This window comes from Enhydra lutris, unplaced genomic scaffold (assembly GCF_002288905.1).
Source record: "Enhydra lutris kenyoni isolate GAN:26980312 unplaced genomic scaffold, ASM228890v2 scaffoldscaffold19, whole genome shotgun sequence".
Lineage (NCBI taxonomy): Eukaryota > Metazoa > Chordata > Mammalia > Carnivora > Mustelidae > Enhydra > Enhydra lutris.
This window is the reverse complement of record NW_019154103.1, coordinates 34,654,236-34,682,230: the sequence shown is the minus strand read 5'-3', so window position 1 is coordinate 34,682,230 and position 27,995 is coordinate 34,654,236. Positions and strand designations below refer to the sequence as shown.

General features: G+C 35.5%; 1 protein-coding gene across 10 annotated transcripts in view; it reads right to left on the bottom strand.

The window, feature by feature from the left end:
* LOC111148270 (APC, WNT signaling pathway regulator) overlaps positions 1-27,995 on the bottom strand; it is a 135,884-nt gene that overhangs the window by 66,182 nt on the left and 41,707 nt on the right. For 5 of the 10 annotated variants that reach the window (XM_022504738.1, XM_022504741.1, XM_022504745.1 and 2 more), the window contains exons 2-4: positions 16,763-16,915; positions 7,339-7,423; positions 6,078-6,279 (exon numbers count right to left, since the gene is read on the bottom strand). In XM_022504738.1, the coding sequence (XP_022360446.1) occupies positions 6,078-6,279; positions 7,339-7,423; positions 16,763-16,897 (422 nt within the window). In that variant the 5' untranslated portion in view covers positions 16,898-16,915. Of the gene's footprint in view, positions 1-6,077; positions 6,280-7,338; positions 7,424-16,762; positions 16,916-23,599; positions 23,614-27,995 lie in introns of those variants that run through there. The other 5 variants (XM_022504737.1, XM_022504740.1, XM_022504746.1 and 2 more) reach the window with 2 other exon arrangements.

Below are 27,995 nucleotides of genomic sequence, written 5' to 3'. Positions count from 1 at the left end.
ATCAGGAAGAAACTGACAACCTAAATAGACCAATAACCAGTAATGGGATTGAAGCAGTGATCAAAAATCTCCCAAAAAACAAGAGCCCACGGTCTGATGGATTCCCTGGGGAATTCTACCAAATAATACCCATTCTCCTGAAGTTGTTTCAAAAAATAGAAACAGAAGGAAAACTTCCAAACTCATTCTATGAGGCCAGCATTACCTTGATCCCCAAACCAGGCAAAGACAACATGAAAAAGGAGAATTACAGACCAATATCACAGATGAATATGGGTGCCAAAACTCTCAACAAGATCCTAGCTAAGAGGATCCAACAGTACATTAAAGGATTACATTAAAAGGATTACCATCAGGACCAGGTGGGATTTATCCCTGGGATGCAAGGGTGGTTCAACATTTGTAAATCAATGTGATAGAACACATAAAAATAAGAGAAAAGACAAGAACCACATGGTCCTCTCAATTGATGCAGAAAAAGCATCTGACAAAATATATCATCCTTTCCTGATTAAAACTCTGCAGAGTGTAGGGAGAGAGGCAAGATTCTTCAATTTCATAAAAATCATCTATAAAAAACACACAGTGAGTATCATTCTCAATGAGGAAAAGCTGAGAGCCTTTCCCTTAAGATCAGAAACAGGACAAGGATGCCCCCTCTCGCCCCTACCGTTCAACGTAGTACTGGAAATCCTGGCAACAGCAATCAGACAACAAAAGAAATAAAAGGTATTCAAATTGGCAAAGAAGAAGTAAACTCTCTCTTCACAGATGACATGATATTTTATGTGGAAACCCAAAAGACTTCATCTCCAAATTACTAGAACTCATATAGCAATTCAGTAATGTGGCAGGATACAAAATCAATGCACAGAAATCAGTTGCTTTCCTATACACACACTAACAATGTAACTGTAGACAGAGAAATTAGAGAATGGGTTCCATTTACAATAGCACCAAAAACCTTAAGACACCTTAGAATAAACCTAACCAAAGAAGTAAAGGATCTATACTCTACAAACTACAGAACACTTATGAAGGAAGTTGAAGAAGACACAAAAAGATGGGAAAACACTTACAATGTCTATGCTGCCCAGAGCAATCTATACTTTCAATGCCATCCTGATCAAAATACCAATGGCATTTTTCAAAGTGCTGGAACAAACAATCCTAAAATTCGTATGGAACCAGAAAAGACTCCAAATCGCCAAGGAAATGTTGAAAAAGAAAAACAAAGCTGGGGGCATCAGGTTGCCTTATTTCAAGCTATATTACAAAGCTGTGATCACCAAGACAGCATGGTACTGGCACAAAAACAGACTCATTAATCAATGGAAAACAACAGAGAGCCCAGATATGGACTCTCAACTCTAGGGTCAACTAATCTTCGATAAAGCAGGAAAAATTATCCAATGGCAAAAAGACAGTCTCTTCAATAAATGCTGCTGGGAATACTGGACAGCTGTATACAGAAGAATGAAACATGACCATTCTCTTACAGCATACACAAAGATAAACTCTAAATGGATGAAAGATTTCAATGTGAGACAGGAAAGCATCAAAATCCTAGAGAAAAACATAGGGAGTAACCTCTTCGACATCAGGAACAGCAACTTCATTCAAAATACATCTCCAAAGGCAAGGGAAACAAAAGCAACAATGAACTTTTGGGACTTCAAGATAAAAAGCTTCTGCACAGCAAAGAAAACAGTCAATGAAACAAAGAGGCAACCTGTGGAATGGGAGAAGATATTTGCAAATGATTCTACAGATAAAGGGCTGGAATCCAAGATCTATAAAGAACTTCTCAAACTCAACACACACAAAACAGATAATTACCTCAAAAAATGGGCAGAACACATGAACAGACACTTCTCCATAGAAGACATACAGACGGCTAACAGACACATGAAAAAATGTTGAACATCATTAGCCATCAGGAAAATTAAAATCAAAACCATATTGAGATACCACCTTACACCAGTTAGAATGGCAAAAATTGACAAGACAAGAAACAACAAATGTTGGAGAGGTTGTGCAGAAAGGGAACCCTCTTACACTTTTGGTGAGAAAGCAGGTTGGTACAGCCACTTTGGAAAACAACGTGAAGTTTCCTCAAAAAGTTAAAAATAGAGCTACCCTATAACCCAGCAATTGCACTACTGGGTATTTACCCCAAAGATACAGATGTAGGGCCATATGCACCCCAGTGTTCATAGCAGCAATGTCCATAGTAGCCAAACTGTGGAAGAAGCCAAGATGCCCCTCAACAGACAAATGGATAAAGAAGATGTGGTCCCTATATACAATGGAATATTACTCAGCCATCAGAAAGGATGAATACCCAACATCTGCATCAACATGGATGGGACTGGAGGAGATTATGCTGAGTGAAATCAGTCAAATAGTGAAAGACAGTTATCATATGGTTTTACTTACTTGTAGAACATAATAGCATGGAGAAAATTAGGAGAAGGAAGGGAAAAATGAAGCCGGGGGGATCAGAAGGGGAGACAAACCATGAGAGACCGTGGACTCTGAGAAACAAACTGAAGGTTTTAGAGGGGAGGGGGATGGAGGGATGGGTGAGCCCAGTGAAGTGTATTAAGGAAGGCACATACTGCATGGAGCACTGGGTGTTATATGCAAACAATGAATCATAGAACACTACATCAAAAACTAATGATGTACTGTATGGTGATTAAGATAACATAAAACACTTAAAAAAAAAAAAGAGCAAGGCCCTAAATTTTCACTCAAAAAAAAAAAAAAAAAAAAGATTCTGCTTTGTTGGTATATATTTTCTCTGTTTATCACTTGTCTTTTAACTTTGTTTATAATGTTTCTGTCATGTAAAAAATTTTGATTTTTTTTGTAGTCAAATTTGTGGATATTTTCTACTATTGCCTCTGGAGTTTGCTCATTTACAGAGATGATCCCCACTCTAATACTGTTACTTTAAAATTCTGTTTGATCTTATTGTTTTGCAAAATATGTATTCATGTGAGTATGTGGAAGGTTATAGTCTTGCTAAAATTCCCTTTCCTTTACTGAGAAACAATAAAAAAAAAAAAAAAGAAAGAAAGAAGACTTCATTTTTGATGTGGCAACTCCAGCAGTGAGGGATCCATGGGAAGACAGTAAGTCCCTCTTATGATATAGCAACCTTGGGGGGAGTGCAGACCAATGGGAAGCTGCCTCTTCTCTCCCATTTCTGACAATAGAAGCAGGAGAACGCACTACAGGATGCCTAAACCCCTTTCACAAGCTGGCACAAAGATGTGCTCTGATTCTATTTTTCAGCGCTCCCTGGTGAGAACCAGCAGGACCTACCAGGACTTAGGTGGGGAACAAATGGTGATGCTACTATTTCCTCTGATTATTCTCCAATAAACAGGCTCATTAAGTAAGAGCTGGGTGTCATAAGTGCTTAAACAGATAGGCCAATGTTAGTGGTGGTTTAAAGAGTGATAGGGAGGCTGCTGAGACCAGGGACAAGCTGTTACTGTCATGTTTAAAGTGGAACTATGGTAAAATGCTCTGGGGAAGTCAAGGTTACAGTGTTTTGAGACATAATGTTAACAAGTGGTTAGATGATAGTGGTTGGCCACAGTGTTTAAGGTTCAGAAATGAAAACAGGTCTAAATCCCGAGGCAGGTAGGTCTTTAGGGTTTGGACTTTTTTTAGTGATTGTTAAGAGTCTTCTTTAAAATGTAAGTTTTGTGTTGTCTTAGCCCTCGAGCTAACTTAGGGTCACCTAAAAAAGCATGGCACATATGTACTAAGCATTTAATAAATACTTGTTAAATGAGCAAATAGCTAACATGATAATAGTTTACATTTATTGAATGTTCTAAGTATTAGACATACTGCTAAGTATTTTTTTTTTAAACCTAATTTAATCTTCACTACATCCTTTGAGGTAGTTATTCTTAGGCTCACTCTTTGGACTGGAAAACTGAGGTTCAAAATGGTTATAAAGCTGTGCAGCTGGGTTTGAACCCTGGCTTGACTACTTCCTAACACTTATCTCGGGCAATACAGATAACAAGAAAAAAAAAAAAGAGAGAGACAGAGAGTGTATCTTTGACTTAAGAGAGGGAAAGAAAGAGTGAAAAAACAGAGGAGAAAATCGTCAAAGAAATAACATAACAGAATTTTCAAAAGCTGAAGAAAATAAACTTCCAGATTAAAAGGACACCGTGAGTACCCAGTACAATGAATGAAGAAAACTCATATACTGAGGCATTCTAAAGGCTTCTAAAGAAGAAAAATGGCAACCTTCAAAGGAATGAGAATCAGATTGGTATTAAATTTCTCATCAAACACATTGACAACGAAGAAGGAAAATAAGTTTGAGCCTAGACCTATCTAAACTATCAATCGAGCATGAGAGCAAAGTAATGATTCTGTTGTATATGCAAGGACTCAATTTACCTCTCTCCAACACAGTGAGAACCAAGAGGTCCCAAGATGTATCAGAACTATACACACACACACTCTCTTCTCTCTCTGCTAATAAACTTGGGACTTTATCTACACGAAGCAAAGCAAGTTTCTAGGAAAAGGGGGTACCCTCACATATCCTTTGTGTCTTTATAGAGCTCAAATAGGACAGAGATGGACTGTAGAACCCAGTTAGCTTCTTATTATTCACAATAGTGTTTCCTATACTGTCAGACAGAAACAGTCCTGCTTCAAGGTATGATACAGAGACTCAGTAAACTCAAGATGAAAGAAAGCTTTACATTACTCCTGGTCCAGAAGATTACCCATTTTTACAGATGGACACATCTAAAACCAGAAAGTAGTAAAAGGTCTTTTGCCTTTTACTTAGATATGCTGGACATTTTTTATACTAATAACCACTTTGTACAACTGGGCAAGGTAGAACCATATCCCTATTTTATAGAAGAAACTGACAGAAAATTTAATGACATGACCAAGGTCCCAGAGCTAATATGTAATGTTTATACATTTTAATATTCTTGAATGTTTAATAGAATTTTAGGAGTATTAAAAAACATTATTCACGCATTAAGGAATTCATAATCTTCTACACAACACTTGACAAAGTTCTTGAAAATGATACATATTCTGGTATTTGTAGTGAGATCATTTTAACTTCAGTAAGAGAAGAATTAATAAATAAGCTGCGAGAAACCAGATAATATATATTAAGCAATGTTTTTTAAAACACTGAAACTGATAAATTAAGAAATGTTACATCTGTGGCCACTTGTAATAGGCTTTCCCTAACGGAAACAGTTACCTCATACTGGCTCTCTAGTTACTGAATTTATTCCAAAAGGTAACAAGAAGCTCAATTAAAAATCAGTTTCGTGGGCGCCTGGGTGGCTCAGTGGGTTAAGCCGCTGCCTTCGGCTCAGGTCATGATCCCAGGTCCTGGGTTCGAGCCCCACATCGGGCTTTCTGCTCAGCAGGGAGCCTGCTTCCTCCTCTCTCTCTGCCTGCCTCTCTGCTTACTTGTGATTTCTCTCTGTCAAATAAATAAATAAAATCTTAAAAAAAAAAAAAATCAGTTTCGTGGGGACACCTGGGTGGCTCAGTTGATAAGCCACTGCCTTCCGCTCAGGTCATGATCCCAGGGTCCTGGCATCCAGTCCTGCATCGGGCTTCTTGCTCTGTGAGGAGCCTACCTCTCTTGCTGCCTCTGCCTACCACTCTGCCTGCTTGTGTGTGCTCTCTCTCTCTCTCTCTCTCTCTCTGACAAATAAATAAATAAAATCTTTAAAAAAAAAATCAGTTATGTGTTTAATGTGACATAACTATTGTGATCACATGCTTACTTAGTCAATGTATAGGGCATCTGAAGTATTTAAATAACAAAGTACAAGTTTCTTAGAAGCCCAAGAATTGTCTACTTTACATTTGCATATTTAATATTGCCTCTTTACATCTTTAGATTTAACATAAGTATGATCAGTAACCTACTATCTTTGAATAAATAAATACAAAATTCGCTCTTATGTATTACTGATTATTTGCCACACATGCTTCAAAATGACAAAATGATAGTAAACATAGGAGTTTACAAGTTAATGAAGAAAAGTTACCTCTCTTTCTCAAGTTCTTCTAAATAACCGGTATTTTCTCTGCTTCCGTTTACAAACCCTCTTCTTGGAAACGAACCCATAGGAACAGGACTGCACTCTCCTGAACGACTAGATACAGATCCTTCACGGCTCCCATAAGAACGGAGGGACATTTTTGACCGTAGTTTCACTCCAGGGAAATTACTGCTATCTAAGTTAAGTTCTAAATGAAAGAGAGACAAGTTTTTATATAACAGTTGCTTTATGTGGTTTAAAATATTGCTAAGGCAATTATATTGTCTTAAAAATAAAATATCAGATTCACATTTTAGTCTTCTAAATTTGAACTCATTTTATAATTTAATATACATTATAAATATACATTATAAAGCCTGTGGAAGTACTAAATTATGGCACCTATAGAGCAGCAAATTTATGTAGGGAACAGAGAATCCTTATCACAAATGCTAAGGCTGTGAGATTTTCAGTGACTCCTGGTTCCAGATAGAATTGCAATAAATACAAATATCCAATCATTAAAAAAAAAAAATGTTCACTGCAACTTGAATTTCTAACAGAGGAAGACACAAATACACATGATTGAACAAACAATTATTTAGGAAGAGAATAACTAAACTTTCCCTCCAATGTAGCTTGAGTCAGGGGGAAAAGGAGTATGTTAAAGGAAAATCAGACAAAATATCTTTCCTTAGATTCCTGCTAAAGAATAATATATTTGAAGACTCAAAGATAATTTCTCAGTCTAGTTCCAACTATAATAATCAAGCACTTTCCCTGTTTTTTCAGTATTTGAATTTTTAAGCAATAAAGTGAGAAAGTTATTTTTTCAAAATTATACCAAAAATTGCATATAATCAGCTTATGTAACTGAAAAGATAAAGTAATTCTACCTTGGATGGAACCGAGAAGGATACTATTCCTTCAAGAAAGGCAAGAGGCCCAGTGTACGGCATACAACTTCCTAAAGGCCTATTTAGTGACTGGAAGAATAGCAATGAGCTTTAAAAAGAGCTGAAAATGATCAAACAAGGAATTTAAAGTAGTTGATTTAAAGCCAGTTAAATGTTTAACTGAAGGAATGACAAGTAAATACAGATTGTACATATCTGTATTTTAACAACTAAATCCTAATAGATAAGGCTGTTATACCAAGAAAACTGAAAGTAACATTCAAATCAAGAGAACCTCTATTTGGATATACACACCTAAAGCTGACAACTGGAGCTTAAAAATTATTTTAAAACACCTTTTAAAAATCTACCTTTGAGACGCTCTAATAAATCAATCTGTCCAGAGGAAGCCATAGCCTCATCTTCAATACTTCCTTGTAGTTGTTTAAGTACTTCCTGCAAAAAAGAACACAATATATTACCATGACAAAATTCTACATAATTATTCTAGATAGAATGAGTCTAAGTTTCTTGATATTTAGGTGTGCTGGGGAAAAAAGTTTCAGATCAATCTGAAAATATATCTGAATCTGTAAAGCACTTTATATATATTATCTATTATTAATTATGAGTAATGAATTATATCCCAACAACAGTGATATTTTGGGATAATGGAGATTATGGGGAGTTTCCATAAGATACATTATCCCTAACTTTTAAAACATACAACAAGGTGAATTATTCTCATTTTTCATATGGTCAATCAAGACTCAAAGCCCTATAGAAGCTATAAAAGCTAGATATGTGTTTAGAATCCATGTCTCTGAAGCTTGCACCACCATGACCATGAAAAAAACCAAATTAACTATTATAATATGCTGTTTTATTTAACACCCTAATACATATTCAAGCTTTTATATACCATATGTAAGTATATACTATTAGCATACTGATTTATATTCAGCAGATATTGAAATAACTATGCTCACAGCCTCCTGACTTCTGATGCCATTATTTCCTTTCCCATCTAAATCCTTCTCTAGAAACTGTCATTTTCTAACAGTTTTTTTGCATGTTCCTTAATAATAATTTATGTTATAGCCTTCATATTCTGGGGCATTCCATTCAAATTTCCAGCAAAGTCCTTATTGGCCAATTAGGTTTCCAAATGCGAAACAATGTTCTTGAACATTTATGACCTGTAACTATGGGCAGTATTCTCCAAAATGAAAAATGACCATAAACAGATTGAAAAGGAAATCTGGCAAAAAGTGAGTGAATGCAGCAAAGACAACTTTACTGGTTTATCTTGACGGTGATGTGATCGGCATTAAAAAAAAAAGAATGTTGGGGCGCCTGGGTGGCTCAGTGGGTTGAGCCTCTGCCTTCGGCTCAGGTCATGATCTCAGGGTCCTGGGATCAAGCCCCGCATCGGACTCTCTGCTCAGCGGGGAGCCTGCTTCCCCTCTCTCTCTGCCTGCCTCTGTCTACTTGTGGTCTCTCTCTCTCTGTCAAATAAATAAATAAAAACTTTAAAAAAAAAAAAAAAAAAAGAATGTCTTGGGGCGCCTGGGTGGCTCAGTGGGCTGGGCCTCTGCCTTTGGCTTGGGTCGTGATCCCGGGGTCCTGGGATCGTGAGCCCGGCATCAGGCTCTCTGCTCAGCAGGGAGCCTGCTTCCCCCTCCTCCCCGCCTGCCTCTCTGCCTACTTGTGATCTCTGTCTGTCAAATAAATAGATAAAAATCTTAACAACAACAACAAAAAGAATGCCTATGTTAGCCTGTGGTATTAAGATCTGACCTTCAAATAACAGACCGTGTTGGAGGTTGAAAGGCTTCGATAAATAGATACAGGAACATGAAACTGACTGATACTCATATTCAGATTATTATGGCTGAAATATATCACATCTGTGGGACAGGAAACAAATTTATACAGGATGCCATCTTTGAATGAATGTGGAGTACTCTGCAACATCTACTACAAACTTCAGGACACCAGTGCTTCAGTAAAGTTCGAGAACTATCATTCTAAGCTATCTGTGTTTTTCAGGATCCCAATTCTCCTTCCATCCATCCATCCACTGTTACTACTTATAGTCCTTCAATGATCATTTAATCTTATCTCTATTTCTATAATTATACTCCCCAGCCTTGCAATTCAACAACTACCCTTCCACGGATAACTTCAAATTATATGTCTCTAATTCTAACCTCACTTGCAAACTTCAGATTCACTTTCCCAATTTCACTGATACATGCTTTACATCTGGATGATATGCATTTCCTATGTAAATGTCCAGAACTATCATTTTGTGCCATTACAATATGTTCTTTGCCTTGTATCTTGTCAGTTAAATAAAAATAAGCCTTTTCTTCCCCAGACACGCAAATCCTTAGCATGAACTCCTTCCTATCACCAATCAGTTTTCAAATTCTGTATTCAACCTCTAGTGTTTCTCTTAGAACCATCTCGTTTCTATTCTTACTGCCACCATACTGGTTATTAATCTTCCAAACTACCAAAATAATCTTATTGTATGTTTCTACCTTGCATTGGACTTCTGTGTTCAGAGTAAGACTTTTATTTTATTTTACTTTATTTATTTTTATTATTATTTTTACAGTAAGGCTTTTAAACCATAGCTCTGATCAAGTCTCCATACAAGATTCTTCTCCAAAGTCTACAAGGGTGGGGTTGAAATTTCAGTATGGATCAGAATCACCTGAAGTGCTAGTTACAATACAGACTGTTCATTCACTAAGTGTGGGATGGAGACTGAAAAACTTCATTTTCAACAAATTTCCTAATGACACTGATGCTGAAAACAATCATCAAAATGTTAACAGTAGTATTCTAAGAAGGTGGAGTTACAAGAAATTTTTTTTTGTTTTGTTTTATAATTTTTCAACAATGGGTATTACAAAAAGTACTGTTTTTAGAAAAGGTACAAAGATGTATAAGTTCAAAAACAACAAAAGGAAATCCTTAGCATATCCATGACATATACCTAATTTTTCAAAAACTTAAAAATAATAAAAAAAACAAAAATAACATTAAAACCAAATTAAAAGGCCATGTAAACTTGGACATCCAACAATAAAAATCAATTAAACTTATAGCATTGGCCATACAATGGAATACTATGCAGCTGTAATATTACCAAATATTTAATGATATGAAAAGATTATGACAATATATTAAATTTCTAAATCCCATCAAATGCATGCCTGCACAGAATGGGCAGAGAGAAAAATATGTACATTGTCACAGGTTACCTCTGATTTAAAAAGAATTTAAAAAAAGAATTTTTAATGGGTGACTTGGTATCTTTTTATTTGTCCCTATTTCCCAATTTTTAAAAATATTAAATATGCACAACTTAGTAATAAGGGTTTTTAAAAAAAGTTTCTATACATATTGTTAGAAATCTATTGATAAAAGTTGTAACCATAATGGTAAATAAAATTATTGAAATTTAAGATTTAAAAAATTTTTTTAAGACTTTTAAGACTTAAAGTTAGTTTGGCATGTTTGTGAATTTCATATAAATGGAAAAACATAACATATAGTCTTTTGTATCCCACGTTTTTTGCTCACCAAATATGAGATACATCCATGCTACTGTATGTTATCAGTTAATTGTTTTTAATGCTGTGTAGTAGTCCACTGTAAGAATATGCCTCAACTGATTTATCCTTTATCCACCTGATGGGCATTTTGGTTGTCAGATGTTAGAGGCCATTATGAAGAATGCTACTATGTACATTCTTGCAAATATTTTTTAGTAAACATATGTATTCACTTCTCTTGAGTACATATCTGGGAGTTCGAATGCTAAGTCAAGGATTTAACTCTAAAAGAAAACTGCCTGTTTTCCAATATGACTGAACTATTTTATACTCCTACCAGCAATGTATGAGCATCCTGATGTTCCACAGCTGACATCATCAGTCTTTTAAATTTTAGTGATTTGAGTAAAGAGAAATATCATTTGTACTTCCCTGATGTTGAAGGATGTAGAATCCCTTTTATGTGTTTACTGGCCATTTGTCTCCCTTTTTGAATTGTCTTTATAAGCTTTTGGCCATATTTTAAAAACTGGACCTTCTCTGGTTATTGGTTTACAAAAATTCTTTACATATTCTGTATTGAGATCTTTGCTGGATATATGTATTGTAAATATTTTCTTCCAGTCTATGACTTGCTTTTTCATTTTCATAATGAAGTCCTTTGAAAAGATTTTAATTTAAATTTAGTTTTTAATTTGACGAAGCCCATTTTATATCTTTTTTCTTTTATGTTTAGTCCTTTATGTGTCCTAAGAAATCTTGCCTACCCCAAGGTCACAAAGATGTCATCTTGTATCTTCTTTTAAAAGCATTACAAAAGATCTGGGTTTTAATGTATCAATTTTTCTTTTATGTTTAGTGCTTTGTCATTCTGTTTAAGAAATTTTTGCCTACTCTAAAAACATGAAGCTGTTCCCTGTTTCCTTCTGGAAGCCACTATTTTGTCTTTCACACTTATGTCTATAATCCATCTTGAATTAATTTTTGCATATATTATGAGGTAGGGCTCTGAGCTCCTTTTTTTCTTTTTCTTTATGCAAATATTTAACTGCCCCTGTACCATTTACTGAAAAGACTACCCTTTCCCCACCGAAATGCAGGGATGCCTTGGTCATAAATCAACTAACCACCTAGGTGCAGCTTTTCTCCGCTCTATTTCTGCTAGTTGACTAGTCCAATCTATTATCACAGCCGCTATCTCTTTAAATATTACTTTTGCTCCATTTTCTTCCCCTGTCCCTTCTGACACTTCAGATTTGCCCTATCTATTTGCCTGTGTCCCCGATAACTCTTACATACTGTTTGTAAATAATATTTATTTATTTTAGAGCCAGAGAGAGAAAGCACGCATGTGCACACACACCCACGCTACACAAGCGGTGGGGAGGGGCAAAGCGAGAGGGAGAATCTCAAGCAGACTTCCCACTGAGTGCAAGGCTCCATCTCATCACCCTGAGATTACTGAGCCAAAAAGAAATCAAAAGTCAGACCCTTAACTAAGCTACTCAGGCGCCCCATCCTGTTTTCATTCCCATTTTTTATCTTTCTGTGCTTCAGTTTGGATATTTTCTATAGACTGTTTTTACATGTTCACTAATTTTTATCTTGTCACTAGTTTATTAATTCTGTGTTTACGAGTCCATCTAATAGGTTATTAGTAAAACTATTCATCAGTTTTAGACTATTATAGACTATAATTCTTTGCCTACCCTTTCTGGATTTTCCTCCATTTTATTCATATCTTTTCTTTTTTTTAAGACATTTATAATAACTACATTAAAATTTTTGCTAATTTCAATATCTGGATTACCCTTGGATTTGCTTCTATTAACTATTTGTTTTCTTAATGATCACTCATTTTCCTGTTTCTTGCATTTCTTGAAAATTTCAGCTGTATGCCAATCATTATGTATACAGAACAAGACAGACTTAAAGACATATTTTCCTTTAGAGTTTGCCCTTTCCACCACTGGGGTCTTATGTCCTCCAACCAATCAGGAACTAAAACTGGGCTGCAGGTGTAGTTTAAGCAAAATTCACATTTGATTTGACTTGCCAAGTTCCATGAATGTGTCTCTCCTCTAAATTTAGACTGAAAATAATACAGGTTTCTGTCTCCTCAGCCCTTAACCTACTACCCTATACATCCCTCAAATCTGGTATTTATCTTGAAAGGAAAAACAGGCCCCTTCCCTCTGGTCCATGTCTCTCAAGCACTGCAAGACTATAGAAGGTTTTCACTCGGCCTTATTCTCAGGTGGTGCCTGACTCCTTAGACCCTAAAAGTTCTGTCCCGTGGAGATAGAGGGCTTGGGTCTTTAACGTCCTGCTCCACAAAGTTAAAAATTTGGCAAATATCTTGAGGAGACCTCTTGTGTGAAAGTAATGGGTCTTTCCCATGGCAGGACTTTGCCTTGTAACATTTAGCTTTCCTAGTTCTGTCGCTAGCATCCTTCACAAGACTCAACCAATGTTCCATGGAAAAACTAGCCATGCATTTGGAGTTTCTCTAAATGTCAATACTTCACATCTGGCCACATGTTTGTCAACCCGCATGTTTGAAACCTGCAATGGTTTCCTTCCTCCAGTGGAGTCCTGCTTGTGCCAGCAATGAACAGCCCCCTGTGCTCAGAATTAATAAATACCCCTGGGGAAGAAAATCACCTGCAGTGTCAATTTTTCTAGAAAGGGCTCTTTCCTCTTATGAATTTTAGTTAATACAGTCCTTGATGACTCCACAGTTCTGTTCTCCAAGGTCTTTTAAAGTATGATTTTTGTATTTTATCTAGTGTTTTTTAGTTGTTGCAGTAGGAAAGATTGCCTGGGGCTGGGTATTGCATACAATCTAAAAGAAGTAGTTCTTAATTTCAAAGAGTTTTTAAAAAGAAAAATGCAACACAACTGCAAAGTAATTCCAAATAAAATATTTTTAAAAATGCTTAGAGAAACAGCAGCTTTTAACGTTAATATGTAATTTTAAAGGAGAGAATATTCACTTGTATTTATACAACCTGGAAGTTTGGATTTTAAAAATTATTTATATTATATAACTACACATTGTTTTTTAAAATATTTTAAGAGTCTAGAAACATTAAAGGATTATTTATTAGAGATGAAATGTTCTGTGGAGATATCAGTGAAAAGAAAATATCAGTGAGCAGCTGTCTCATTTCAAGGAGGCTGCTACTTGATCCACTTCTGTTTTTGTCATTACATCAGTTATAGATTCTTTTCATTACCAAATACATTTGATAATTAAATCTTTGAAATAAATTATGAAATGTGTCAATCTGAGTTTTTATTTCTATTTTCTTCTTACACTCTGAAAAGAAGATATTCTACATGTATATGATTTTGCAGTTATGGAACAATTTATAAAACTTCATTGTCAAAAATACAACAAAGACATAAGTGGTTCATTAATAATTTATCTACAGATAATTTTTTTAATACCACAATCTTTCAGTTTAAATGATTAACATCTATACATGACCATATTTATCTTGTTGCTATGCTCAGCATTTTAAAGTAAATCAAGTTGAGTTCTAGCCCCCGAATTAAAAGTACAATATGTAATTCCTTTTAGATTTAGCTACAGTTTCTGCATTTATCTAATTCCGGGTCATTTAACTTCCATTAAATCTCTATTTTATTTTACTACAGTTTTACCACAGCAAATGTTAAATATAAACATAAGTATAGAGAACATGATAGCAATCTTCCACGTATCCTCACATCCCACCATAGTAATGATTGACTCATGATCTTGTTTCATGTATATTCATACCCACTTCCTCTATTCTCTTCCCTGACTCAAATTCATTTGGGAATAAATCTCAGACATCGTATTACTTCATCCATAAAGAATTCAGATATATATTTAAACAGGAATTCTTTCTAACCACAACTGCAATGCCGTCACTATACCTAAAAAATTAACATTTCCTTTATGTTTTCAAATACATAGCCAGGGTACATATTTCCCTAATTAGTTGTACACATATTTCCCTGTCACACACACAAAATATTTTATAGTTTATTTTTATCAATGCCTTGTAATCCACAGCAAAACAGTATTCTTTTTTGCCACTAGATGGTACTACTGCATAAATTTCAGAAATCCTTAAATTACCCAGTTGAAGAGGACCCTCCTTGCCTTTCTTTGGGGTAAACAGGTTAATGAGCAGGAAATAGGATTTAAGATTATATAATGTATTCCAAAAGAATAATAAGTGATTTTGCATAAATAACCACTGGTTTGGATTAACTTTAATCCAACGTGGGAACTGCCAAAGTTTCCAAGTATCTTTTCCAAATCAATATTCTAAGACAAAACAAATGGTCTGGTTCCTGCTTTTGAACAGCTTAAATCCTCTTAAGGAGAGATACACAAAAAATTTCATTATAAGGTGTAACTGCTATGAAACCGTATGTCGAATCCCAAAGAAATAAGTGGATGGCTTTTCAAGGATGTCTGCAGAAGCACTTGCTGAGTAATTATCAATTCATGGTTGAATTCAGACATATCTTAAGTGCCAATATTCATGATGTACAATATGATACACCACATGGATAAGTGGTCAACCTGATATTCCACTGTAGAAATTTTAGGGTCTGACTTGTATTTTTACTCCAAGACATTCCTATTCAGCATGGAGATGGGTCTAAGGTAGGTTAAAATGTCTCCCAAAAATAAATTTTGCATTTGCTCAAGTAATTAAGCAAAAATTAAAAAGGGATCTCAAAATCACGCACTATGAAACATCCAGATAGGCCCACCAAGAGGAATTCTTTGCAAAATATACCTCCCAAAGTAGATGAAAGAGTAGTCCTGTTGGGAATTACACATTTTGTATCTTTAAACTTTTAAAACCACATGCCATGTACAATAATTTTAGATATACTGTGCTGGTCAGTGTTAAAATAGCAAACTATTCTTTTTTAATATTAGATAACTGATTTGTCTGTTTTTAAGGTCACCCACAGTTGTGGTGAGAAAACATGTTTGCTTAAAGTCTACCTTATTTCCGAAAGGACTGGAGATAGGTATCTCTTGGAGATCTGTCCTCACTGAGGACAGTTTTTAACCACAGAAATAGGCAATTAGAGTAGAAAAGATTTATGGAAATCTTTATGGAAAGACAGAATAGTACATATGAGTAAAAGACTGAACTGTTATGATATTGACAACAAAGAGTAAAAGGAGAGCAAAAATAGCTCAGTGATGTACAGAAGCTTGAAGAATAAGAGAGACCTCAAAATGCATAGAAAAAGAACAAGAAGAAAATAGCAACGAATAAGGAATAAGAGTAGTGAACAGACAGCAAAAACAGCATCAGGCACCCAGATGCTAAACAGCCAAGGGGCAGAACAACACAAAGCAGGAAGACTTTTTAAGAGGTTAACAGTTTTGTCGATGATCTCCAAATCTATAAAGTTGTTAAGTTCAGTGAGAAGGGAATCTGCCTAAGTAACTGGAAATTAAAACAGCAAAAATTTTAACCTCAATTATTCTGAAATTAGAACATATCTTCCCCACTGCAGACTGAATATTTTATAACTTTTCTTGGAGGTTATCACAACTTTTCAACGCTATTTGGCAAACTAATTTCAGGACAGAGCCACGGAAATCATCTAGGCTTGTGTGACACTTATATTTTATATTTTATATTTTCCAAATAAGGCATCTTAAGCCCAGAAGGGTACCCAGAGGTGATACATCTCGGCTTGTGGCAAAACAAGGAATACAACCAGGTACTGACTTTCAGTTCTGGACTACTCCCAGTAGGGCATTCTGTTTTTCTTGATCATTTATCACTGCTGCACTTAAGTGGAGACAAGATTTGGGAGAGTTGGGAGGAAGACTATATTTAATAACTGAGTTATATTCTAAAGTTGTGAAACTAGTTTCTATGAACTATGCAGAACACCCAGCCTCAGTACAGTGATACTAAAGTTGGTCTCTTATTTTTAAGCTTAAAAATAACTAAGAACAAATTAACTAGCCATTGGGTTTTTACAATTATTTTCTTTCTATGATTCACTGGATTAATTTAATACATTTTGTTCAAAATACACACGCTAACTTTGCAAGAAAGAGTTTACATACTGCTGCTTAATTTAAAATACACTTTTAAGTAAGTGAAGTATCTAACCCCAACTTTACAGGAGGGAATACTGAATAAAAATGATAAACTACAATTAAAAGTCACAGTCTTGATACCTTCATATTAGATGCCTCAGTTTCCAGTTTTGTAAGATGATTGGAATTATCTTCTAGCTCTTGTCGAAGATTTGAGTTCTCCATCTTCAGTGCCTCAACTTGCTTTAACAACTGATCATATGAAGCTGCAGCCATCCTTGGCTACCCTTGGACCTATAAGGTTAAAAAGGATTTTGAAATTCACTACTAAAAATATCGTGGCTGCTTGTTTACAAAGAAAGGGATAAAGAAACAAAACTCTGGAGACATTTAATAACAATATTGTTCAAGCAGCATTGTCCTTCTAAGAGGATGAAACACTAGAGTCTAAGCTGAAGACAAGGAGAACTAAAATAGAAGAGACCCTCAGTCATGCTTGACTACATTTGCTTCTTCACAGGTGCATGAGATGTCTGTTAGGCTAGAATTTTTTTCAAGTTTTTAAAGATACTTTAACTGGTCTTACAGGTAAAACTTATGTAACGAAATGTAATCATTGATAAGAAGCTCATATTGGTAATATTACTTATGGATTTTGCTCAATAGTTACAAAATTTTAAAGCCAGAATGAATTAATGAGATTGGGTATTACATTCTATCACTTTGCTAGAAGGCTAGTCTTAAATATCATCCATGGTAAAGTAGTTCTGAACTTCCAAGAAGGCCTCATTAAAAATGCAGCCTTTAACAAAATGGATACAAAGGAGAGCATTAACTTGAGACTTCAATCTTTTTGACAGGAAGATGGTAAGAATTACTAATATAAAGTTCTATTACAGTTATTCAAAAAGATGAATAGGCCATGCTATAGCATATGTGGTCTTGGGACCCACTGTGCTCAGAACTGAGGCCAGAAGAGTCTTAAAGAAAATGGATGAGTTTAGAAGCAGAAATTATCAAAGAGATGTGAGGCAGAGTCTGGCAATTAACTACATCACTGTGAAAGAAGAGAGGAGAAAAGAAAGAGAAGATAGCCAGGTAGTAAGAGGTCCTTAGAATGAATTAGAGAATGCTAGTAGTTAGATTAAGACTAAACAATTTCAGAAGACCCAGATTCTCTTTTTAGTTTAATCCCAAACTCAATTTGGAATAAATACTAAAAAGCATTACAAAAGTTTTTTTATAAATAATATTTAAAGATCTTGACATAAGAAAACGCTTCTGTAATAAAATCCACTACACTAAGGCAGACAGGTCTAGCACTACTGGCTAGTCACAACAGTATAGGAGCTTAGCAACTGGAAGAACTTTTAACAAGGGAAAATCAAAGGACTCAGGTCTAGCTACTTCTCCAATGAGTTAATGATAAATCTGATGCAACCCACTATCATCTGGGGAGGAAAGTGAGTCCTGGGAGGTGGGCAATCACTCACAAAAGTCTTTATGATTGAAAACAATGAGAACTAGATTTGTACTTAAACTAAATTAGGTCTTAAATTCAGGGTTGGTCATGGTTTACTTTCTCCCTTCATTTTAATTCATTTCACCGTTTGTAAAATGGTTATCTGCTACCTGCACAAATATAATTTACAGGGATACTGTTAGAACTAAGGAAGAAAAGGCAGGCTGAAAAGTGCTATGTAAATATAAATTATGTTATAAAAATACACATGTATCATATCTTCCTTAGTAAGACCTAATGTCAATCTATTGTTATAAGTTTCTGCCCTCTGACCAAGGCACAAGAGGTAAAGAAGTAATTCAGCTACTTGAGAAGGACCGAGACATCTCAAAAATGAAGGAGAAATTCATAGGTATGATCATTTATCCTCTTTAAGTCATCCCATTAACAAACAGTTCTGAAAATACACAGCACATTATAAGCTATGTAACAGAAGTGGGGAATCTGACAGAATTTAATAATGAAAGTCCTGAAAAAAAAAATTTTTTTTTTTTAGATTTTATTTATTTATTTGACAGAGAGAGGACACAGCGAGAGAGGGAACACAAGTAGGGGGAGTGGGAGAAGGAGAAGCAGGCTTTCCGTCGAGCAGGGAGCCTGATGCAGGGCTCCATCCCAGGACGACCTGAGCCCAAGGCAGACGCTTAGGCTTGAAGACTAAGCCACCCAGGAGGCCCAAGCCCTGAAATTCCTTACTTCAAGTAAAATTTTAACAGGCAATTTTACACTAAAACAGTAAGACAATATAAAAGGTAATAACACAGAGAAAGAGATATACGCAGGTATGTTAAGATATGTAGGTTATTACCTTACACAATCACAAATGGGCAAAATGAGCAGACGAAGTACTCTTTATTGAGGGGGAAAAACCCAACCCTTCAAATTGACAAAACATTTGAACATTTTTTCTTTCCCCCCTCCAGAATCACAAGCATTAAGTCATTTCTGCTCTAGAAAGCATGGTATTTCATATTATTTGATGGGAAAATGAAGATGTTTCATGGAGTAATACTTCCTTGTATACTTTAAATGTGTTGCAACCACCCTTCCCTAATTCAAAACTGCTTTATGCAAAATTTGAGAAATCATAAATTTACATTAGCCTTTTATGCAATCATTAGAATTTCATGCAAGTCACTCAACATTAAAAAAATCAAAATTTAACTCATGAATGGGGAAAACTTGAATCTTTCACTTCATTAGCACCATGCTCTAACCACCTGAGCTAACTGGCCAATCCTGAATCTTTCACTTTTTAATAAGAGTATGGAAACATCCCAATTTGTTTTTCTGTAGGGTCAAGGTGTCCACTAAAGAGACCCTCACCCCATAAGAGTAGGGCAGGGGAGAAGAAAGCAAAGGGACTCTTATTTAGACCTTTATTCAAATGTTCACTGAAAAGCAAATTTACAAGTATCCTAAGAAATTAATGCAAGTAGGAAAAAAAGTTTTAGGCTGGCAAGAGAATATTCAGTTATAATTAAATTTGGAGTAATCATTATTATCAATAATGTAAGAAGTTTGGGATCTTTTTTTTTAAATTAGCGGAACTGTTTTTATTGCTTTGTTTTGATGGATTAAAAAATATGTATTCGCTAGCACTTTTAGATGGCAATAAGAGGAAAATATCAACAGAAAGAGAAGCAAAAGTTGAACTTTGTTCAACTGCATGCAAATAAACTTGAAAACGTAAAAATTTTCTAGAAAATGTAATTTATCAAAACCCCAAAGATATAGAAAATCCAAAATTTTTAATAAAAATCACTATTAGAAAATTGACATCATTCAACATGCTAATAGATCTACACAGAAAAAAAATGATTATGCCAAAGATGGTGAAAGATGTTTTGCAGAGTCAATGCCCACTCTTGATGAGAACACTGAATTTAAAAGGACTCTTCTTTAATATGATCCATATCAGCTGGAAATACATGTGGAAACAGTAGATCTTCTCCTAAGGTCAGGGGAAGTCCATTTTTACCACTATTATTCATTATACTAGTCAGCACAACTAAGGAATGAAGTTAGAAAGGAATACTATCGGCAGATGACATAATTATATACCTAGAATATCTGAAAGAATTAACTAAATATTACTATAATAAGGTAATTGAGTAATTTAGCAAAGTCCAAAATATACAGAAATCTTTACTTTATATGCAAGGAGATAAGAGAAGATGAAATGGAAGGACAGATCCTATTTATAATTTTTAGAAGTATAAAACACTTAGGCATAAACTGAACAAAAAGAGTCCAAAACATATATGAGGAAAACTATAAACATATCTTGTTCGTGTACCTAAAGATTTAGTATCATGAAGATGTCATTTCCCCAAGTTAATTTATAAATCTTATGCGGTCCCAATAAATGTGATATGTAAGATTTGTTTCCATTTGTTTTTTGCAGCTAGACATTTGGAAAAATAAGCAAAAAAGGCAAAGTACGAAAAGAGAAGGAACAGACCTATCACTTACTAAAATACTATACAAAGCCTTTATAAATAAAACAGTACATAGTTAACTGCATTGTACCAATAAATTAATTTCTTAGTCCTGATACTTGCACTGTGGGTGTGTAAGATGTTAACATTAGGGGAAGCCAGGAAGCTTAGTGAAGGATATAAAGAAACTTACTGTTCTATTTTTCTAACTCTTTTGTAAGTCCAAAGTTATTTCAAAATTACTAAAGTTTTTAAAACCTATGATATTGTCATATGAATAGATCAACCATGGGAACACACGCCTGCACACACACACACACAAATCCAGAAATAAATATATGTAAATTTAATCACAATGAAGGTAGCATCGCAAATACATATGAAAAGATGGACTTTAATTAACGACATTAGGGAAAAGGGCAGCCATAAGAAACAGGATAAAATTACATCTACTCCTCATACTACATACTAAGTTAAACTGCAAAAGGAAAAGAGAGTTAAATGTTTAAGAACACTACATGGCATTTAAATTATGAAAACAGTTTTGTTTTTCAAGATATTTAAATGGAATATACCCTCTCTTTCAAGGAGTTCTCTGAAGTGATGTCTGTTACTATGACAGGTTACTTGAAGCAAGTGGGAAGGTTTTCACTTGGTATAAAAGCATAACAACTTTTGGGGTGCCTGCGTGGCTCAGTGGGTTAAGCCTCGCCTTCAGCTCAGGTCATGATCTCAAGGTCCTGGGATCAAGCACCGCATCGGGCTCTCTGCTCAACAGGGAGCCTGCTTCCCCCTCTCTCTCTGCCTGCCTCTCTGCTTACTTGTGATCTCTCTCACTGTCAAATAAATAAGTAAAATCTTAAAAAAAACAAAAAACCAAAAGCATAATAAGTAGGATACAACCATGCATGCTGTGTAGGTCACTACATCTCATATGCTCCATCCTGTTAAATAAAAGAACTATATAAGGATAAAAAATGTCATTGAAAAGATATACAAAAATATAGTCACTGCCTCTAGAAATAAAAGTTTTGAGGTCTGTTGAGAAGCAGCCTTCCTTTTTATTGATTACTCTTTAGTAGTTTGAAGATCAAAGCAAAAAGGTGGTTCTTTGAAAAGGCTAAATATGATTACACAGAGAGAAGAGACCAAAGAACTTGAACAAAATGTGGGGGGTGGGAGGCTGATTTAAAAAGAAATAGAAAATCTTAATAATTCTATAACTGTTGAAAAATTAGAACATAGTTAAATATTTTCTCCCTTCTCCCAACACACAAAAACACATACATTTAGAGAAACAAATCATTCCGACCTTTAAAAACTTTCCCTAGAATTAAATAGGAAATTATTAGAATAGAATTAAATAGAATAGAATCAAATAGGAAATACTCCCTAACGCATTCAATGAGGCCAATGTAATCAAGATGTGAAAGTTAAAGGTACTGTGAAAATAATTAAGGGCTAATATTACCATGAATGTTGCCATAAAAATCATGAACGAAGTATCAGGAAACAGCATATATTAAGTATACAGTAAAAAAACTACAGTAGAAGCAAGCTGAGTTTATTCTACAAATGCAAGGATAGTTTAACATTAGATCATTTATGTGTCATTCACTACATTAAAATACTAAAGAAAAGGGGTGCCTGGGTGGCTCAGCTGGTCAAGTGTCCACCTTCGGCTCAGGTCATGATGCTGGGGTCCTGGGATGGAGGCCTGTCTTGGGCTCCCTGCTTAGCAGGGAGTAAGCTTCTCCCTCTTCTTCTGCCCCTCCCCCTGCTTTGCGCTTGTTCATGTGCACACACTCTATAATAAATAAATAAAATCTTTAAAAAAAACACGAAAGAAGAAAAATCACAGGATCATCTCAATAGACAATGAAAAAACATTTGACAAAAGTCATTAGCTATTCAAGGTAAAAATTATATTAAACTGCGAACAAGGAAACTGCCAAAAAGGTACAGTAAACATTTTTAATAGTGAAATGTTAGAGACATTCTTTTTACTTTCCTTTTTATTTTTTTTTTTAAGATTTTATTTATTCTTGAGAGAGAAAGAGTAAGAGTGAGAGCACACGAGTGGGGGGGAGGGGCAGAGGGAAAAGTGGGCTCCCCACTGAGCAGGGAGCCAGATGGTGAACTCCATCCCAGGACCTTGGGAACATGACCTGACCAGAAGGCAGACATTTCACCAACTGAGCCACCCAGGCATCTGAGACATTCTTTTTACAATCAAGAACAAGTTAAGGATGTCTACTAGTAAACACTTTTATTCAACACAATCCTGGAAATTCTAATCAGCAGAGTAAATTATTATAAAGAATAATGACTAGAAAGGCAGAAACAAAGCAGAAAAATCTTTTTTTTTTTTTTAAGATTTTATTTATTTGACCCAGCAAGTGACACAAGCAGGGGGATGTGGCGGAGGGAGAGGGAGAAGCTGGGTGCTCAAAATGGGACATGATCCCAGGATTATGGGATCATGACCTGAGCTGATGGCAGATGCTTAACTGACTGAGCCACCAAAGCACCCCTGAAAAATCCTAAACATAAAAATTTAACAAGTTTGTCAGTTTAAAAAATCAATATACCAAAAAAAAATTTTAATTCCAAGCAGAGCCCCTCACCTATTTTTAAATCTTTTCTCTTTATTTAGCAACCAATGCAGGTTCTTATCCTGAATTCTACTTCTTTTCCTATTCTCTACTAAGACCCAATAAGTCATGATGTTCAGTTTCTTATCTGCTATATTCTTTGCCTACTTCTTTCCTCCTTACATTCTGTAGATGGCTACTTAATTTGGTTAGGCTCCATCCAAGGCCATCCTAAGTGAGATGAAGCTCCTAGATGGCCACCAAAATTATGTGAAACAGAAGCTGGTTAACATTTTCTGCAAAGGTCAGGTAATAAAAAGGGCTTTTTGGCCCCAGTGATTTCTGTCACAACTACCTTTTTGCTTCTAACACAAAAGCAGCCACAGATAATACATAAATAAATGGGCATGACCAGGAGCACCTGGGTGGCTCAGTTGGTTTGGTGTCCAACTCATAATTTTGGTTCAGGTCATGACCTTGGGGTCCTGGAAATCAAGACTGGCATTGGGCTCTGTGCTCAGTAGGGAGTCTGCTTGAGATTCTCTCTCCCTCTCCCTCTGCCCCTCTCCTTACTCAAGTACATGCTCTCTCATTCTCTCAATAAATAAATAAAATCTTTTAAAAAAATGGGCATGACCACATTCCAACAAAACTTAGTTTACAAAAACAGTGATGGTTTGGCCCTGGCCCAGAGCATGAATTCCCAAGTCTGGCTTTTAAACACCCCAAGGTAATACAATTTCAAAGGCTATTAAAATTTTTCAAGATTAGTATTTCACTTTTAAAGAACAGGAAGTAACCTGCTATGCGGACAGAACAGAGAACTAGGAAGTCTTAGGTCTTTGACTAATTTTCAGCAATCATTTTTAATTTCCATGATTTCTTCATCTTTCAGAAACTTGTTGCAAATCTCTATTTGGCTCCCTCTCACTCTATGACATTATAAGTATATATATTTAAAATTTTTTTTTACCACCAGTTAAACGGGTCTTAGGAGAAAGAGGTGATAAATACAAGTGGTTAGTATACTAGCTGGCATCAGAAATTCAATTTTTACATTAAGATCTTTAATTCATATAGAATTTCTATTTTTATATATGGTATGACTATAGTACTTTAACTTTATTGTCTCTCATATGGATAACCAATTACACCAGCACTATTTATTAAACAAAACATTTATTTTCCATTGAACAGAAATGTATTTTTTTTTGAAGATTTTATTTGTTTATGAGAGAGAGAGAGAGAGAAAAAGAGAAACAGGCTCCCTGTGGAGCACAGGGCCTGATGTGGGACTCGATCCCAGGACCCTGGGATCATGACCTGAGCCAAAGGCAAACGCTTAACCGCCTGAGCCACCCAGGCACCCCAGAAATATATTCTTATCATATGCTATATTCTCATGTATACTTAAAACAGTCACTGTATACATTTAATATTAATTTGAGACAGATTACATTTCTATGATGCTAAATTTTAGCTGTGTCATAAATAATTCAGGTCCTTCAATCAAATTTTCTAGCTTTTTTCAAGAGAAGGTTCTATGTCTTTTCTTATCAAATTTATTCCTGGGTTTTTAAAATTGTGAATAAACACCACCATTCCATGCCAGATAATGCTAAGTACAGATAAAAGCTACTGATTTTATTTAATACATATTCCTTATGTACCCACCTTTTCAAATTATCCCATGAATTCTAATAGTTTTTCTTGTGGATTTTCTGGGTATAATCATGTAATTTATAATTAAATTATATTTTGTCTTTTCTTTCCCAGTATTTATACCTCATTTCTTTTTCTTAATTGTTTGCTGGAAACTTCAAAAATAATGTTGAGTAGTGATCTTATCCCTGATTTTAATAGGAATGGTTTAGTGTTTCACCATTTTATAGTCTTACTCAAGATTTCTGTAAATATTTTTTAGGTATTTTCCTTTTTGTTTTGGTTTGGTTTTTTAAGATTTATTTATTTATTTGACAGACAGAAATCACAAGGAGGCAGAGAGGCAGGCGGGGGGGGGGGGGGGGCTGTGAAAAGCAGGCTCCCTGAAGAGCAGAGAGCCTGATGCAGGACTTGATCCCAGGACCCTGAGATCACAATCAGAGCCGAAGGCAGAGGCCCAACCCACTGAGCCACCCAGGTGCCCCAAAGTTGTGCTGGGTTTTGTTTTTTGGTTTTTTGTTGAAGATTTTATTTACTTATTTGAGAGAAAGGCTGAGAGAGAGAGAGAGCGCGCGCGCATGAGCAGGGGGAGGAGCAGAAGGACAGGAGGAAACAGACTCCCCACTGAGCAGGGAGCTGAACTCTGGGATCACACCCAAGCTGAAGGCAGAGGCTTAACTACCTGAGCCATTCAAGGGCCCCTTCCTTTAAGTTTTTATTAGGAGTAGTTTCTAAATGCTTTTATAACACCTTTTGATATAACATAGAATTATGCATTTTTTTCTTTTAATTTGTTGCTGTCAATTATAAGATTTTCTCATTTTGACCCATCCTCCTCCATTCTTGCAATAAACCATACTTGTTCACGTTTTATGATTTTACTAGTCTGTTCATTTTTCACATTTTACATAGAAGTATTTTTCTCTTTATTTCTTGATAATTTATAATTTCAATAGATTTCCTCTTTGGTCTGGGGGTACATGGAAGATCCTTCTTAATTATTAGGTATATAAGATGACTTTTGAGTCATTTTTTTAATTGCTACTAATTTCTTATTTATTAGACTGATTGGCAACTGCTGCCTATAAACTGCTATTATCTGGAAAAATTTTTTAAGGTTTGTCTTGTAGCCAAGAACATGATTAATTTTCATAAATATCCCACTGGAATTTAAAAAAAGGAAAAAGTGTAAAAAGTTTTATCATTTAAATTCTCTATAATGTGCTTTTTTTGTGTATTTGGTATGTGAAACTCAGAAAGCCTACCATTTATTGCATACTTACAATATGCTATGTAGTATAAGTGTCCCACATATATGTCATATATATATATCTCATTTATTCTTTAAAAGTGTGAGGCAGCGGGATGCCTGGGTGGCTCAGGGGGTTAAAGCCTCTGCCTTCGGCTCAGGTCATGATCCCAGAGTCCTGGGATCAAGCCCCCTGTCAGGCTCTCTGCTCAGCGGGGAGCCTGCTTCCCTCTCTCCGCCTACTTGTGATCTCTGTCTGTCAAATAAATAAAATCTTAAAAAAAAAAAAAAAAGAGGCAGGTCTCACTTACCATTTTAGAGTTAAGGAAGATGGGATTTCAAAATGCTAAATAACTTTCCTAAGAACACGAATCAAATTGCTAAGCCAGAATTCAAACTCCTACATGTTTCTAATGTTCCTGCTTTTAAAGACAATATAACATAACACTACCATTATGTGTCTTTCATGACCTGTTATACCTGATAAGCGTCTACCTTCCAAACTTAATTTCTATTAGGTCTCAATATAAAGTCCCTCCTCAAGTCCCTTATCACTATTCCATGCAGACTATTTTGTACTTTTGTTCACAATTCAACTTTTTGAATACCCCCTCCTTTTCCCCTCTGCTTTGCTAATGTATCTCCATCCTTTAAGGCCCCGTTCTGTTGCCTTATATAAAACCTTTCTGTCCCCTCCAGCCAATAATGAGCCTTTCTGTTGACTACACAGTAAATACTACAAAACCTGGCTTACCTATTCTCTAATTATTCCATTTTACTTTAGTGAGTTTTATTTCTCCACCTCTAAGACAAGGTTTATTATTGAATTCTTAGCTTTTGTAATTCCCAAAACGCTTTATTCTGTGACAGCCACAAAAAGACAAATACATGCAAGAATAAACTGAAGCAGTGCTTTATCAGCCACAGGAGGCAAAGGAGAGAAAATGAGGGTACAAATTCAAAGAATGTCTAAGATGACTTTCCCATTAAAATAGTAAGATGATGGATTTCTCTCTGTGGCTATACAATTCAAATCAGTAAACATTTGAGAACTTACTATTCACAAGACATCATACGCATATTATAAGGAGACTCTGTAGGATGAATTGTGTTCCCCAAAAAGGTATGTTGAGTCACAGGTAGCTAATATCTCTGAAAAGTTACCTTATTTGTAAACAGGAGCTTTATACATGTAATCAAGTTAAGATAAGGTCTTACTGGATTAGGGTGGGCCCTAAATCCAATGACTGGTATCCTTAAAGGAAGGCTATGTAAAGAAATGGACACAGAGACCTAGGGAAAATACCATGTGACAATGGAGACAAAGACCGGAGTGTGAGAGCTGCAAGCAAAGGAATGCCAAAGATTGCCAGCAACCACCAAGAGCTCGGGAGAGAGCCATGGAACGGATTCTCCCTCAATGTTTCCAGAAGGAACCAACCTTAAGGAAATCTTGGTTTTGGGCTTTTAGCCTCCAGAACTAGATTTCCATAGCTTTAAGCCATCAGTCTGTACTCTATCACAAGTGCCTTATAAGACTAGGGGGAAAGATAAGTTGTCACATTCCTTATTCTCAAGTATCTTATTATCTAGCAAAGGACTAATATTACAGTAGCAAGAGTACATTGGGTCAGTATACAAATATATCAGATGTTTGTGTCCCACCTAACATTCTCTCGGCTTCCTTTAACTCTAGTCATTGGTACATCAAGCAGCTCACTGCAGATGTAAACTAGTGGCACATTAGCTGCACCAAGTATCTTCTGCATTCTGTCCTAAAGATACCCCAGTATGGGTCCACAACATTCATGGATGCACACCTATAAAAGAATGAACATTTGATGGGGCAATCCTTGACTAAAAGGAGATGGAAGCTAGTATATCTAATTCTTTCCTATAGTTGGAC